At 54.6% G+C, this 15,389-nt stretch overlaps 1 protein-coding gene across 1 annotated transcript; it reads right to left on the reverse strand.

Annotated features, from left to right (window-relative positions):
- Window positions 1–7,830: 7,830 nt before the first annotated feature.
- On the reverse strand, window positions 7,831–8,625 carry LOC136996092 (olfactory receptor 14C36-like; the record flags this gene model as incomplete). The annotated part of the gene is made up of 1 exon (XM_067317087.1): window positions 7,831–8,625. A coding segment is annotated over one exon (795 nt), but the record flags the coding sequence as incomplete, so codon positions are not given.
- Between the last annotated feature and the right edge of the window lie 6,764 nt (window positions 8,626–15,389).

Below are 15,389 nucleotides of genomic sequence, written 5' to 3' on the forward strand. Positions count from 1 at the left end.
GCACGGGGAAAGAAGGGCTCTGCAATCCCTAGAGAAGCAGTGGGGACCCAGGAGGTGCAGGGAAGAGTGATTGGAGAGTGATTCCTGCACCCTCAGTGAAACACCACAGGCTGGAGCTAGTGCACACCTAGACACATCTCCTGCCACTGCAAACGCCCTGGGGTCACTCTGCGCCCTGCCCATGAGCACAGACATGCACCAGCAGTATCAGCGGTGTTTTGCCGTGTCTAGCTGGATCTGCTTCCTGCTGTGACCAGCATGGCCAGCGCCAAGTCAGGAGTCACCCCATGGCCTCATGACCCTGCAGCCGCTCACTCTGCGGAGCAGCACTGCCAGTGGAGGGCACTGTGGGGAGCACAGGTCAGGGCTGCAGGAACAGCCAGGCCAGCACAGACACACTCCGCTGGGGAAAGGCTCTCTGGGGAGCAGGGATGTCCCAGGAGAGAAGCAGGGCAGCATTCAGAGATAGGAAATGAGAAGGAGAAGCAGATTTCCCTCTCCACCAGCTCAGGGCAGGCAGCTCTGTCCCCAAGGCAGCAGGAGCTGCCAGAGGGGCTGCAGGGCCAGGGCTCTTGTGCTGTGCTGGGCAGCAGGGTGGGCATGGAGGGGCTGCAGGCAGACAGGGAGGGGGATGTGCTGGGCACAAGAGCAGGGGAGACAGAGAGTGACCGGCCTCATTGTGGGGCCTCATCCCCCTTGCTGGGGAGCTGCTGCCCTTGTCCTCAGGCCTGGCCTGAGTCACACTATGGACATGGCTGTGCCTGGCCCTGCACCTCTCAGGTCCTAACCTGACCCTGTCCCCATCCTGCTGACCTGACTCCCCATCTCTACCTCGGACCTGTATCCTCACTACAGTCAAGAAAGCCTTGGCAAGGGAAGCTGGGACCTGAGCAGATCCCAGAGAAGGCTGTAGGTACAAAAGGTGACCTGATATCCATAGCAGCAGCTCTTGCCTAACAGCCAATTTAAAGGTGTAAGGGGAGCGTTGGATTTGGACCCCTATCCAGGTAACAGGGCACAGAAAGTCTTAGCTGGGTGAAAAAGCAAGCCGGACACTTGAGCCTGATTTTATGATGCATAGTTATGACAACAGTTTTTTCTGTATCACAGTTCAACTGTTTATGAACCATTTGTGACAGGGTTCCTGCTACAAAGAGTATGTTGTTGGGAGCAGCAAGAGCGGGACTGCTCCGTATGGGAAGGGGAGCCATGAGACGAGAGTGACGGCAAGGCAGGCAGGGCAGGGACCACAAACGAGAGGTGCTGTCCCGCAGTGCCTGGACAAGAGGAGCAGAGCAGGTTTGGGGATGGTAACTGGGGTCAGGCACAGTCCAGCGATGACCAGACAAGACCGGACGGCGCCAACCAGCCCTGCTTTGTGCAGGAGGTTGGACTGGAGACCTCCAGAGGTCCTTTCCCACCAAAACTCCTCTGTGATTCCATGAATTCTTGCTCCTCAGGCTCTGCTCCGGCACAGCTGGCACAGGGACAAGAGCACCTAGGGCAGGGCAGAACGAGCCCTGATGGGAGAGAGTCAGGGGGAAGGTCCAAAGCTCAACCCTGGCTCAGCCCTGAGTTTTGGAAAATTCCCTCATACACCCCGAGAGGCTCCGTCTGCCTCTTCCCCCCTGCCCTGTGCTCCCCTCCCATCAGCCAAAGCAGAGTCCAGCATCTCCTGGGGACTCTTTTCCCCATGGGGAGGGGAAGAAGGGCCTTCACCAGCCCCACACTGCCTTTTCCACCCACAGCCTTTGCAGTTGCATGTGCCTGGGTCTGCCCTCTTGCCTTCCCCACGTCATGGCTGCACTGAAACCCATGAAAATCCCAGTGCTTCTACCCTCAAGCTGACATCCACCCCAAACCTGGAGCCTGGCTGGCCAGACAGGCATCGCCCATCCAGTGCCCTGGCTGTGCAGCTGAGGGCAGGGGTCTTCACCCCAATTTCCCTGCTCCTCCCCCTGCTCCCAGCAGTGCTGCTGCTGTGCCCATGTCAAACTGTCCTGCTGCCAGACTGCCCTGGGGCCTGAGGCAGCTCCAGCTCCCTCCAGGGCTGTGCTGGAGCCTTTCAGGAGTGGGCTGAGGTGGGGCTGGCACCAGAGACCTCGGACATGGAAAGGGCTGGGTTATTTTTAAATGACTATTAAATGATCCCCCTGGAGTCTGGGGGATCTGAGCACCCAGCCCCTGCCCAGCCCAGGCTGAGCCCCACGCGGATTTTAGCAGACACCATGCTCTGGGATCTGCCGGGGTCTGGTGCAGAAGAGAGGTTGTGCAAGGCTGGCCTTTTCCCCTCCATTGGGATATGGAGATCTGCAGGAGGATGGAGCTGGCCATGGACCTCCACAGCTGGGGGGAGCTGCCAGTGCTGGAAAGGGGTAATGTGAGGGGCTGGTCTGGGACGATGGCCATGGGGCAGCTTCCCCAGTGTGTCCATGCAACACAGGGAACAACCTGGGCTCTTCTCTTCTGCACCCGCCATGTCCTGGTGCCTTTCCCAGGAGACCTGCATTTGCCCTGCCAGCACACAGCTCCATGCTCCCACACTGCTGTTTACACCGAGTAGCTGAATTGCAGCATTTTTCCTCTCCCACGACCATGTGTGCCTGTGCCAGGCTCAGGTATTTGATGTGCATCTTCCAGGGGAAGGTAGCAGGTGGGGGAGGCTGCAAGAGATTTTGAGGATCCAAAGCAGTGGGTTCTGGAGTTGGGGGGATTATCTGCACCTGAGGAGGACCTCAGTGAGGCCATCATTTATAAATACCATCTGACGAGCGAGTAAAGAGTTAACAGGACTGAAGAAGTTTGCCAGCTGATATGTGCAAGGCTGTGGAATAGAAGAGTTAACAGGATTAAAGAAGTCTGCCACCTGATAAGGCTGTGGAATCGAAACTGCACGGACCCCCAGGGAGGGAAGAAACAATACGGAGGTGCTGTGGTCTTGCCTCGCTAGCAGGGTCCTCCCAAGCAGACAAACACACAGTCCTGTGATTGTGAAACTCGCAGAGGTCAGCAAAAGCAGTGTTTGCCCAGAGTCCCAGCCATGTAAAGAGAGACTTGGCAGCTGTGAGAGTTTGAGCAGGGACGGGAACGTGACCTGACCATCCTCTCTGGCTGGACCGTGAGTATCCCCCCCCACCCCCCCTTTTCCTGGGATGCTGGGTTAAGGTAACTCCTCGAGGTTGAGAGTCGTCTCACTAGGAGAGTGAACAAGCTAGCTTTCAAGTCAGGATAAGCAGTGCTTCCAATTAATAGTGCAATAATTGACGGTTTGGAGTTATCCTTTCTAAATTAGTAATCACATTATATTAATGGATGTTACTAATCCAAGAGCTTGCATGAGAAAATAAACATGTTTTTTATTACGTTACTGTCTCATTCGTTACTATCGAACCTTCATAGCGTGACAGCGCTGTCCTACGTGCAGATCTTCACTGTTGTGCTGAGGATCCCCTCTGAGCAGGGACGACACAAAGCCTTTTCCATGTGCCTGCCTCACCTGGCTGTGGTCTCCCTGTGTGTCAGCACTGGCCTGTTTGCTTATGTGAAGCCCCCCTCCATGTCCTCCCCAGCTCTGGATCTGGTGGTGGCTGTTCTCTATGCAGTGGTGCCTCCAGCAGTGAACCCCCTCATCTACAGCATGAGGAACAAGGAGCTCCAGGATGCAGTGAGGAAGCTGATTCAGCTGGTACTAGTTCAGCAGCAATGAGCTGCCCATCTCTCCTCACAAGCAACTCCCAGGTTATCTCAGTTTATCTCCAGTAACTCTTGTACTTTGGGCGTTCTGTCTGTAATAGTCATGTTTGTACACAAATGTTTGAATTCATCCCACTTCTCCAGAGGCACAAAGCCCATCCATCTGACCCAGAGGCCTTCTGCAAAGCTGCTGATCACTGTGTCAGAGCTGGCCTCCCAAGTAGCATCACTGTAATAAAAGGGGATCTCCTTAGTACTGTGCCTGAAGGTTGGGCTCTTCTTCCCAAGCTGGAGCCAAGAATGCGCTCAGGGAATTGTCCCCAAAAAGACCCTGTTGCTGTGCCTGGGATTTCCATGGGCTAAGGGGCATCAGCTCTTTTGGGTGATGTGTGAGGGAATGAAGGCTGGATTCATTTGTCACTTGTGCATGCCCAGTGCCCCTGGAGAGGGTGAGTGGTCAGAGGTCTCTGCTGGGGACTGTCTCACCTATTAGAGGGCTTGTGATGGATGCCCATCCTTCTGGAACGGAATATGGAGCCACCAGAATTTCACAGGGGATCTCCAGGGGCAGTGTATGCCTGGGACAAGCAGTGAGTCAAGACTCACCAAGTGGAGTCACCCAAAGCAAAGGGCTTAACCAAGGAATGCACCAAATCAGGGCTCTGCAATCTCAGGAGAGGCAGTGGGCTGGGTCTATGCCACCCCTGAGCCATTGGAAATGCCCTGTGATTGCTCCAAGCATCCTCCACGGCCACAGACCCTGGGGAGGATGTTGTCAGGCGCAATGATGCTGGTCCAGCTGGGCCTGCCCTGACCAGCAGGGCCAGTGTGGAGTCACCCCAGGGCCCCACAGCACGCTTGCCCTGCAGAGCAGCACTGCCAGCTCGAGGCCATTTGAGGAGTACAGGGGAGGGGTGCAGGAATGGCCATAGAGGCCCGCACAGACACACTGACCTGAGGAAAGGCCCTCTAGGGAGCAGGGATGCCTCCGGAGAAGAGCAAAGGAGCAACTGTGTGCTTGTGGGGAGGAATAAATGAAAACCAGTTTCTGTGTGTGTCAGCTTGGGGCAGGCTGCTCTGTCACTGGAGCTGCCTGAGGAGCCCCGGGGCCAGGACTCATGTGCTGTGCTGGGCAGAGGGGCTGCCCAGAGGGGCTGCAGGCAGCCAGGGTTAAGGATCTCCTGGTCATGAGAGCAGTGGAGACATGGAGTGAGTGGCCTGCATTTCCTTGTGCCATTGCTGGCCCCCAGGCCCCCGGGGGCTGATGGGGAGGCTGACACCCTTCTCTGCCCACCAGGACCTGTTGTGCCCTTCAGAGGGGTTGGGGCTGTGGGGTGAATGCCCAGAGCTCTGCAGCCCCCTGTGGTGGGCACTGCTGCGGGGCCACCCCAGGCTGGGCTGCTCTGCTGGGTGGGCTGGGGAGAGGGCAGGGGAGGAGGGAAGAGCCAGAGAGGGTCTGGGCTGGGCTGGAAAGGGCCCAGGAGAGGAAAAATGCCAGCAGGCAGCTACTGTGTGTGAACGGCAGTGTGGGAGCATACGGCCATGTGCTTGCAGGGCAAATGCAGGTCTCCTGGGAAAGGCACCAGGACATGGCGGGTGCAGAAGAGAAGAGCCCAGGTGGTTCCCTGTGTTGCATGGAGACACTGGGAAAGCTGCCCCATGGCCATCATCCCAGACCAGCCCCTCACATCACCCCTTTCCAGCACTGGCTGCTCACCCCAGCTGTGGGGTGGTGTATGGCCAGCTCCGTCCTCCTGCAGGTCTCCGTATCCAGACACAGGAGAAAAGGCCAGCCTTGCACAGCCTCTCTTCTGTACCACCCCACGGCAGATCCCAGAACATGGCTGTCTGCTACCTCCTACATGTGGCACAGCCTGGGCTGGGCAGGGGCCAGGTGCTCAGACCCCTCAGACACTGGGGGATCATTTAAGAGTCACTTAATAATACTCCAGCCCTTTCCATGTCCAAGGTCTCTGGTGCCAGCTCCACCTGAGATCTGCCTTTCCTCACTCCATCCCTGCATGCACAGACAAGGTCTTGATGCTCCCCCCTGGGCAGCTCGTCCCCCTTCCACCCTTGTGCATTTCCACTCCAGCACCCTGAACACTGGTGCTGCTGCCAGGGCAGAGGTGGAGGATCACCCGGAGTGGCTCCTCAGGGAGCTCTACAGGGAAAAGCTGTGCCCAGACCCAGCCTCAGCCCCAGACCCAGCATGGAAGAGGGGAGCTGCCCTCTCCCCACCCACCCTGGCAGGGACAGCCCCACCTCAGCCCACTCCTGAAAGGCTCCAGCGCAGCTCTCAAGGGAGCTGGAGCTGCCTCTCCTAACTGTGCATCGTAAAATCTGACACAAGTGGCCTCCCTCACTTTTTCGTCCAGCTAAGTCTCTGCGTGCAGTGTTAGCTGAGTAGGGGTCCAGATCTGAAGCTCTCCTTACACCTTTACTTTGGCTGTCAGGCAAGCGTTGCTGTGGATATATGGTCATCTTTTGCACCTAAAACCCTCTCTGGGTGCTGCTCGGGTCCCAGCATCCCTTTCTAAGGCTTTCTTGACTGCAGTGTGCAGGCAGGTTTGAGGTAGAGATGGGAGTCAGGTCAGCAGGATGGGGACAAGGACAGGTCCAGATGTGGGAGGTGCAGGGCCAGGCACAGGCATGTCCACAGCATAACTCAGGCAAGGCTCCAGCCTGTGATTCTTCCCTGAGGGTGCAGCAATCACTCTCCAGTGACCCTTCCCTGTGCCTCCTGGCTCCCCACTGCCTTTCCTGAGCCTGCAGAGCCCTCCTTTCCCCATGCATATCTGCATTTAGTGCTCTACCTTCTGGTTACTGCACCAGGGACCGTCCCTCACTTTGTGAGGCTCCACTCACTGCCCACACCAGGCACACGCTGTCCCTGGAGATCCCCTGAGCTCTCCTGGGGGCTCAGATTCCCCTCCAGAAGGATGGGCATCTGTCATCAGCACTGTCACCTGTAGGACAGCCTTGGGTAGGAAATTCAGAGACCATTCCCCATCTCCACTGGCACTGGTCTCCAACAGATGAAGCCTGCATCCAACCCTCAGTCCCTAACAGATCACATGTACACTCTGAGCTTGTCCCCTGCATCCGATGGAGGTCACAAGCAGAGCAGCAGGCCCTTCTATGGTGCAATGTCTTTGAGCGTATTTTTGACTGCAGCTTCTGAAGAAAGGCCAGACTTCAAGCACGTAATGGAGGGGATCCCCTCTTATTATAGCAATGTTCTTGTGCAGGCCAGGTCTGGCCTAAATGCACCCAATGCCTGGTCCTGTCTCAGCTCACAGGAATGCACAGGGAAGCACAAACCTACCACCAGCACATTACAAGAGCACTGAGCCATACACACGCATCAGAGCAAGGCAGGGCAGTGTGGAAATGAGGAGAAAAGCCCTGAGAAGAGAAAGTCCTGCTGCTGTTGGTGGATGTGTCTCCTAGAAAGCTGCAGCCCCCGAGTGAAGCCTGCAGTGAGGAAATGTCTGTTGTGGCAGTGAGGGAATGGTGCTGAGGAGCAGATGGTCTGTCCCCACAGGCTGTTTCCAGACTCTCCTCCTTTCCACTCTCACTGTGCTTGGAGTGTTGGAACGCTGTGGAGGGAAGGGACCAGGCCATGGTGACAGTCGGCTGCCACCCTCACAGGAGAGGGGTGTGAGATCACAGCCTGACTGTGGCCACAGGAGCTGAGCTCTCCCAATGGACACGGGACCCATGGTCTGCACACGCCTGTACTCATTGGAGCCTGACTCTGTGCCCCTGAGCTCCCTTGGTGTCAGCACCAAAAGACACACTGCAAAGGGAAACTCTCCTCATTGCACTGAAGGCATCCAGGGAGCTCAGACTAGCGGGCTCGGAGGTTCCCCCATCTCTGCCGATGAAGGCAGAAGCCTGGCTTCCTGCTTCAACACAGTCTCTGGGTCAGATTCAAATGAGAGATTCCTGAGGACAAGTGGCACACAGCAAAATATTTATTTCTTTTATGAGAATGTAACAGAGAAAAGTAAGTGAGAAAGAAAGCCATGAGCAACACCTAGCTATGTTGCCAAATACCCTGGGAATGAGGAGCAGATGCGCATGGGAGAGTTATTGGTGCTGACATTGTACCTACTGAACCAGTTTCCTCAGTGCATCTTTGAGCTCCTTGTTCCTCATGCTGTAGATGAGGGGGTTCACTGCTGGAGGCACCACTGCATACAGAACAGCCAGCACCAGGTCCAGAGCTGGGGAGGAGAGGGAGGGGGGCTTCAGGCAGGCAAACATGACAGTGCTGATGAATAGGGAGACCACAGCCAGGTGAGGCAGGCACATGGAAAAGGCTTTGTGTCGTCCCTGCTCAGAGGGGATCCTCAGCACAGCAGTGAGGATCTGCACGTAGGACAGCACAATGAAAATGAAACACCCAAAGCCTAAACAAGCACTAATCAAAACTGCCCAAACCACCCTGAGGTACGAGTCTGAGCAGGAGAGCCTGAGGATCTGGGGAACTTCACAGAAGAACTGCTCCACAACATTGCCTTTGCAGAGTGGTACTGAAAATGTTTTAGCAGTGTGTAGCACAGCATTGAGAAAACCACTGGCCCAGGCAGCTGCTGCCATTTTGACACAAGCTCTGCTGCCCATGATGGTCCCATAGTGCAGGGGTTTGCAGATGGCAACAAAGCGGTCATAGGCCATGACAGTTAGGAGAGAATATTCAGCCAAAATGAAAAAGACAAAGAAAAAGAGCTGGAAAACGCATCCGAAATAGGAAATGGCCCTGGTATCCCTCAGAGAATTGGCCATGGATTTGGGGACAATGATGGAGATGGTGCCAAGGTCGAGGAGGGAGAGGTTGAGGAGGAAGAAGTACATGGGGGTGTGCAGGCGGTGGTCGCAGGCTATGGCTGTGATGATGAGGCCGTTGCCCAGGAGGGCAGCCAGGTAGATGCCCAGGAAGAGCGAGAAGTGCAGGAGCTGCAGCTCCCGCGTGTCCCCTAATGCCAGGAGGAGGAACTCGTTGAGGGAGCTGCTGTTGGACATCTGCTCCTTTGGGGCACAGGTAGACTGTCCAAGGAAGAAGAGACATTGACAAGTTAGGGCAGACTTCTCTGAGCAAACATTTCTCATAATCTCCCCAAAAACACACACACGTTACTTCTCCACATCTCAGCAGCACCATAATTGAGCTCCATGGCTTGAACTCTGGTTTCTGCTGGCTGAGTTTAATGTGAGGAGCAGGGACCTCTGCCCTTGGGCTCCAGAGGAGTCAGGCCTGACCTACAGCACTGCCGACATGGGAAGAGGGGTGACTACACTGTTATATTCCCAGTTCCAGTCAGAGTTAATCCACTCATGATGCTGAAGCCATTTTCAGCACCTTCACTCCCACTTCCACATAATGTGGGGTATTGAATAGTGTTAAGGCTTTTTTGCTTTTCTTTAGCTGACGCTGTCACACGGGAGGAGGAATTCTTGGAGGTAGAAAACCTCAGCATTGCTGCTGCACTCAGAGTGAGCAGCTGTGATTCCAGAGAGGCAAAAAGCTTCACTCTGGCTTTAGTGCAGAGGGAGCAGAGCTGGCCTGTCCATCTGCCTTGTTCCCAGCTGCCCTGTGCTTGCACCTCGGAGGTGGAGGACAGTTGCACTCGTGTTACCCGAAAAAGAAATGATACTGTGGAGAGCAGAGGAATGCACTTGCAAAGTGCCCATCAGCACTCTTTCTGAGGGGATGTGAGGCAGGTCTCAGCTGTCTCCTTCTAGCCAGCAACACATCAGGCTCCTTCCAGCTGCCCACATCCAGCCACCCAGCAGCATGTCTCAGTGTGGCCTCAGGATCTAGGTGGCTTCTCCATGGGACGCCTAGATAACACGCAGCTGCAATGGGAGAGCTGTGTCCTTGTGGAGGGCAGCTTGCAGCCCAGCCAGACACCCCAGGGAAATGGCGGAATGTCCTAAGGATGGGGTGTCCTGATGAGAGACCTGGCTAATTCCCAGACCCCCCACACTGCGTTGCCCAGAGCCCCCAGGTTAGAGGGGCACTTGGGCACCTTACTGTCAAGGACACGTCTGTGTGGCAGCACCCGCAGGGTCAGTGTCTGAACTGCATCAGAAACCCCCCTGCCCAGAGAGTTCAAGGAGGAGGACAAGGGCAGCTTGGACAGGTGGGAAACATGGAGCAATACCGTGACATTTGTGCCCAGGGAGGCAGGGACAGGGAGGCACAGAGGGGCACTCACGAGTGTCTCCTCTCCTGCATGTCCGGCTGCTGAGGAAACGACTCCTGCCCTGCACCCCACAGCCTTGAGAGCAGAGGGCTGTGCTCGCTGGGAGAGGAGAGGAGGCCTTGGAGTTGATAGTTTCCTCCCACACTCTGACCATGACTCTGCTGCCTGCAGCCGTCCCTGCGGGGAGCTGTTTCTCTGTCCCCACGTCTCTCCCCTCTCAGTGCTCACAGACACCATTCCACCCGCTGGGTGCTCAGCTCTGCCCTGCAGAAACCTCCTGGGCAAAGGACACTGCCCAAGAGCACCTCCGTGTCTGCAGGTGCTATGGAGCAGGTGAGAGAAACCTTGCTGAGGCCGGAAAGGTGATGCTGGCTCTGTCTGTAGGCTGAGGGGTGGATGAAGGCATTTGCTGAGTCCCTCCCAGAACTTCTCCTCTCTCAGTGTCACTGTTTTCGAGCCTCCGCCCCTGTCTAAACCTGACAGATCCAATCCCATTTCACTCCACCCAGACAGAAAATAACCGAAAGCACAGACTCATGACAGCTCCTTCCCTTTCATGTATCCCCCACTTTGACCTTCCTTTTGAAAAGGCCCCTCCAGAAATGTCCTGGGAGTGAGCTGGAGGTGGGGGCAGCCCTGACCAATGCAGCACCCTCTCAGAAGTAGAATGAACCTGCCCTGCCGGGGGTCTCTCCTCCCACCCAGAGCTTCTCCCCACAGTGCTGTGGGGAGCTGCGCAGGCAGGATGAGTGCTGACCCTAGCAGATGGAAGAGTCACTGCCCCGGGCACACAGCACCCTGGGGCACAGGGACACTGCTGTGAAGTACAGTCCTTGCAGACAAGTGTGCACACCCCAGCTTCACACCCCTGCAGCTGTCCCCAAGAAAAAGGAGCAGGATGACCTGTCCCTGTGATGGTGTGGAGGCAGATCCCTGCTCTCATGCACCTCTTTCTCCTCTGCAAAGGAAAAACTGGGAGAGACATCCTTAAAAAACAGATGTGGGATGGGATGTGTTGGCTTTAGCAGACCCCTCCAGGAACCTCAGTAGCATTGCCCTGCAGCCAGAGATTTACCGTGACAAGGACTGTGAAGATTCCTCCCTCAATGAACTGTCAGCCGTCCTCCCACTCCACACTGCCTTTCACTTCTCTCTGCCTTGTCTCGTCTCCTGGCAGCAGTAGCAGGCAGTGCCCGGAGCCCTGCTGCTCTTTGCAGAGGAGCTGCTCCTGCACACAGCTGTCTCTCAACAGTGCTGTCAGGTTGCCATGAGCTCCTACCATCCCAGGAGCCTGGGCCCACTCGGCAACAGTGGCCCAGCTGAAGGCATTAATTTCTCTGTCCCTTGGGCTGCAACCTCCTGGGAAATGTTCACTGCGGTAAACCAAAATAATCACCATTGCTCCCTCTCTAAATAACGCAGAGAGACCAATTACAGCATTGTCACTTCTTTCATCAGAGGATGGTTATCTACAAGAGGTGGAAACGTCTCACTTTGGAAATCCATATTCCCACATCTTAACTAGGCAGGACACCTAGAAAGGGCCAAGAAGGAACCTCATTTTCCCATGGTTTGGATGCTGATTCAGATGAGTCAGTTTGGGCATTTCATACCCATTTAGAAGACCCTGGCATGCAGTGGGATTAAGCTAGCTCTCATGAACTCCACAGACACACAGGAGGTGGGATTCCCCTTGCCCAAGCTGAAGTGTGCGGAACACAGATGTCTGCATGTCCTTGTAAGCTGCAGTTATAATCCCTGGAGCTGGAGGGTGGGAGTCAGTTGCTCACATGCAAACACCTGGGGACAGTTGAAGAGACAGCGGTGGTCCCAGGCATGTGCCAGTGTCTGCTTGCTCTGATGGAGCAAGTGTGAGACCCGAATCCTTCTGGAGCATTAGCTAGGGGCCAGCTGCAGAATTTCTTTGGCCATCTGAAATGACACTAGATGCCCACTGCAACTAAGTTTTCCGCTCACTCGGAAGCTGAGGCATATGAAGATCCCACTGTTAGAAACAGCTAATGTAATTCAGCACAGACACTTGATTTAATGACATAAAATAGGCTGGCAGGGCCTTTTCACGTGCCTGGGGTGTCCAGCAAAACCACGTGTCTAGCAGATACAGCATGGGACTTAACGGAAAACCATGCCCCTTTGGAGTGATTGCTGGGCAAGTGCCCCAGGGCATCTTGGATTTCCTACCTGTGCCCAAATAACTGAATCCCACCACTGCCTTTAGGCAAAGTCCATCCTGTCTACATCCATGTGTGCTGCATAAATGGGAGGCACATCACAGCAACGTCTCTGCTCTAGACTCTGCACTCTCAAACCCTTCTCACTCTCGTCCTCCTGAACCTCTTCTCATTCCACCAGATGATATGAACAGGGACCAGGCTAATGATGACCTCATGGTGGCCGGATCACAGGCTGCGCAGGCTCAGGGATTTCTTCACTGCCACCTTGTCCTGCCTGGAGTTTGGCTCATATCTGGAACAGACCCCAAGGAGCTGCAGAGTCAGATCAGGCCACCAACCCCTCTCCTGGCATTCCTGCATGGCCCAGCTCTGTTTCTCCCTGGCCTTGGGCACTGTAGGGTTGGCTCTCTTATCGGGAACCTTCTTTCACCATCACATTGCCACCTGCTATCCATGACAGCACATCAACACTTGCAATGGAAGCCTTTGCATACATGAGGTCCTTCGTAAGGTTTCCCCAGTACAATTCTTCAGTCGACGCCACAGCTGAGATGCTGAAGACAAAATAAATGCAAACATATGCAGCCTGTCACAGGAGTGCCACATGGTTGGAATAACTGAGGTGTGGTGGGATCACTCGCATGATGGAGTCCTTCAGTGACAGGGTGCAAGTTCTTCAGGAGACACCACCAGGCAAGATGAGGAGGGGAATAACCTGTGTGAGAAGGTGTAGCTTGGATGTATGGAGCTCTTCCATGGCATGGACCAAGTAAGGCAGCTCTGAAGGGCAGAGGAGCTCAGGAAAGCCTGCAGGTCATTAAGGACAGCACCCATCAAGCACAAGAATGCTCCATAACGAACAGTTTGTAAAATCAGTAGACATCTCTGGACACCAGCTTGGCTAAACAGGGAACTCCCACGTGAGCTCCAGAGCAATCAGGCAGCATACGGAAAGGGGAAGAAGGCAGAGGCTGCAAAGGAGGAATTTAGGTATATTGTCCAGCAAAGTCGGGATGGTGTTAAGGAAGCCAAAACTCCCCTGGCATAGAGACACTTGCAGGGGATGTGAAGGACAGGAAGAAGAGCTGCTACTGCTTCAGTGGCAGTAAAAGAATAAACAAGGAAATGTGGGCTCACAGCTGAATGGGGCAGGGATCCTAGCAAAAGTGGATGTAGATAGGTCTGGGGAAGTCAAGTCCTTCCTGGTTTCAGTCTTCACCCACAAGGTCTCCTCAGCTGTTGTGCCTGGACTCCTGAGGATAAAACCAACCCACAGTGCCCAAGTCTCTAGAACTCACCCCACAGAAGTCTATGGGATTGGATGCCTGACATCCATGGACATGGAGAGAGCTGTCTGCTGTGACAGCAAGGCTGCTCTGTGTCATCTTTGAAAGGTTGTGGAGTTCAGGGGAGGTCCCAATGAGCAGAAGAAGGAATATGTTGTGCTCATCTTCAAAAAAGGCCACAAGGACAAAGCAGGGAGCTGCAGGCCATTAAGCCCCACTTTGGTGAGGACAGTGTCATGGAGCCAATCCTCTCAGATCACCTTTCTGGGCACATGAAGAAGGTGCCTGGGAACAGTCAGCATGGATTTACTGAAGGTAAATCATTCCTGACCCACCTGATTGCCTTCTGTGATATAAGGCCTGCACTTGTGGAGGAGAAGAGAGTAGTGGATGTCCAGTGGACATCCAGATGGTCAAAAAGCTAGTTGGATGATCAAGCTCAGATAGGTTTCATGAATGATTCATGCTTTACCAAGAAGCCAGGGAAAGGTGGGATATGCAGGGGTCTACCCCTCATCCTGTCCTCTTTGAAAGGCTCCTCAGCAGGGCAGAACAACACGTGCATCAGGACAGGCAGAGTCCTGACCGGCAGAGGAGTGACCCTGAGGAGAAGGCCTGGACATTATGAGGGGTGCCATATGAGCCAGTGGTGCATGCTCACCACAAAGGAGGCCAGCTGCATACAGGACTGCATTAGGAAGAGCATGGCCACCCAGGCAAGGGCAGTTCTTATCCCCCTCCACTCAGCACTGCTGTGGCCATATGTCTGGAACAGTGTGTGCCAGTGTGGTACAGCCAGTGCTGGAGAAATGGGAAGCAACTGGAGAGGGTGCAGAGGAGGTCTGCCCAGATGGCATTGGGGGCCTGAAGCATATGGTCCATATGGAGAGGTTGAGGGACCTGGGGCTTCTTTAGCCTGCTGAAGTGGAGGCTAAGGCCAATACAGTAGTCAGCCGTGACTGCCTGTGACAGGGTGGTTTCAGAGATGATGGAGCTTTTCTTGGTAGTGGGAAACACCATGAGAAGAGGAAAGAGCCACAAAGTGCATCTTGAGAGGTTCAGACTGCACTTCACGTAACAAGAATGTTGCTCATAGGGTAGTGCTGTGGTGCAACAGGACACCCAGAGGGACTCTGTGATCAGCCCCTTGCCTTTTGTTTCAAGGAACAGCCAGCAAGGACAGCAGGATGTCAGTAAAGGTGGGGAGATCGTGCAGTGAGAGCAAGGTGGGGAAGCAGGTTGGGTGTCTACAGGCTGCAGGGAAACAGGTGCAGCTTTGAGACAGCATAGGACAGCCTGTGGTGGAGATGACCGAGGGCAATGCCAAGGCTGAAAGCCTCCAACAGAACTGAGGTCTTTGTCCCCTTGGCTATGGCTAGTGTCTCTGCCACCGAGGCCTATGAGAAGATGACGTTTCCTTACAGCACTGTGGCCTTCCTGCCTCCTCACCTCCACGGAGTGCAGGAGGTGCTGTATTGTTGTCCTGCACTAGGCATTGTGCATCCCATAACCCTGACACTTCCCCTAGGAAGAGCCCTGAGCAACATGTGAGGGAAAGCACCACCCTAACCAGGGGCTAGCTGTCAGTGCCTGGTCACTCTGCTTGATAACAGATTTCAAGTTTTACTTGGCATCACAGCCACCATCACATTGCCTTTGCCAACTTGCAATCAGGGCCTACAACTTTCTGCTCTAATCAGCCACCAGGGAGCCTTTGTTAGTAAGGGCCCTCAGTGGGACCTATTAACACTCCAGGAAACTTGGGATTTGCTTCTGACATAAACTTCTTGAGAGGTTTCTTCAGTCTCCTCTCATCATCTGAGGTTCATGGGCTCAGCACCAAAAACACCCGAGGGGTCATTAAGATGCAAACCCCCCTAAGGAGCCATGCCTCTCCCCATAATTTTCTTCAGCTCTTCAATTCTTGTGCTGTGGCTAATTGGAGAGGTTTCAGCAGTGTATTTACAAGAGGAAGATTTCAATGAGCACCTGAAAAAAAA

The sequence above is a fragment of the Apteryx mantelli genome, unplaced genomic scaffold (assembly GCF_036417845.1).
Source record: "Apteryx mantelli isolate bAptMan1 unplaced genomic scaffold, bAptMan1.hap1 HAP1_SCAFFOLD_20, whole genome shotgun sequence".
Lineage (NCBI taxonomy): Eukaryota > Metazoa > Chordata > Aves > Apterygiformes > Apterygidae > Apteryx > Apteryx mantelli.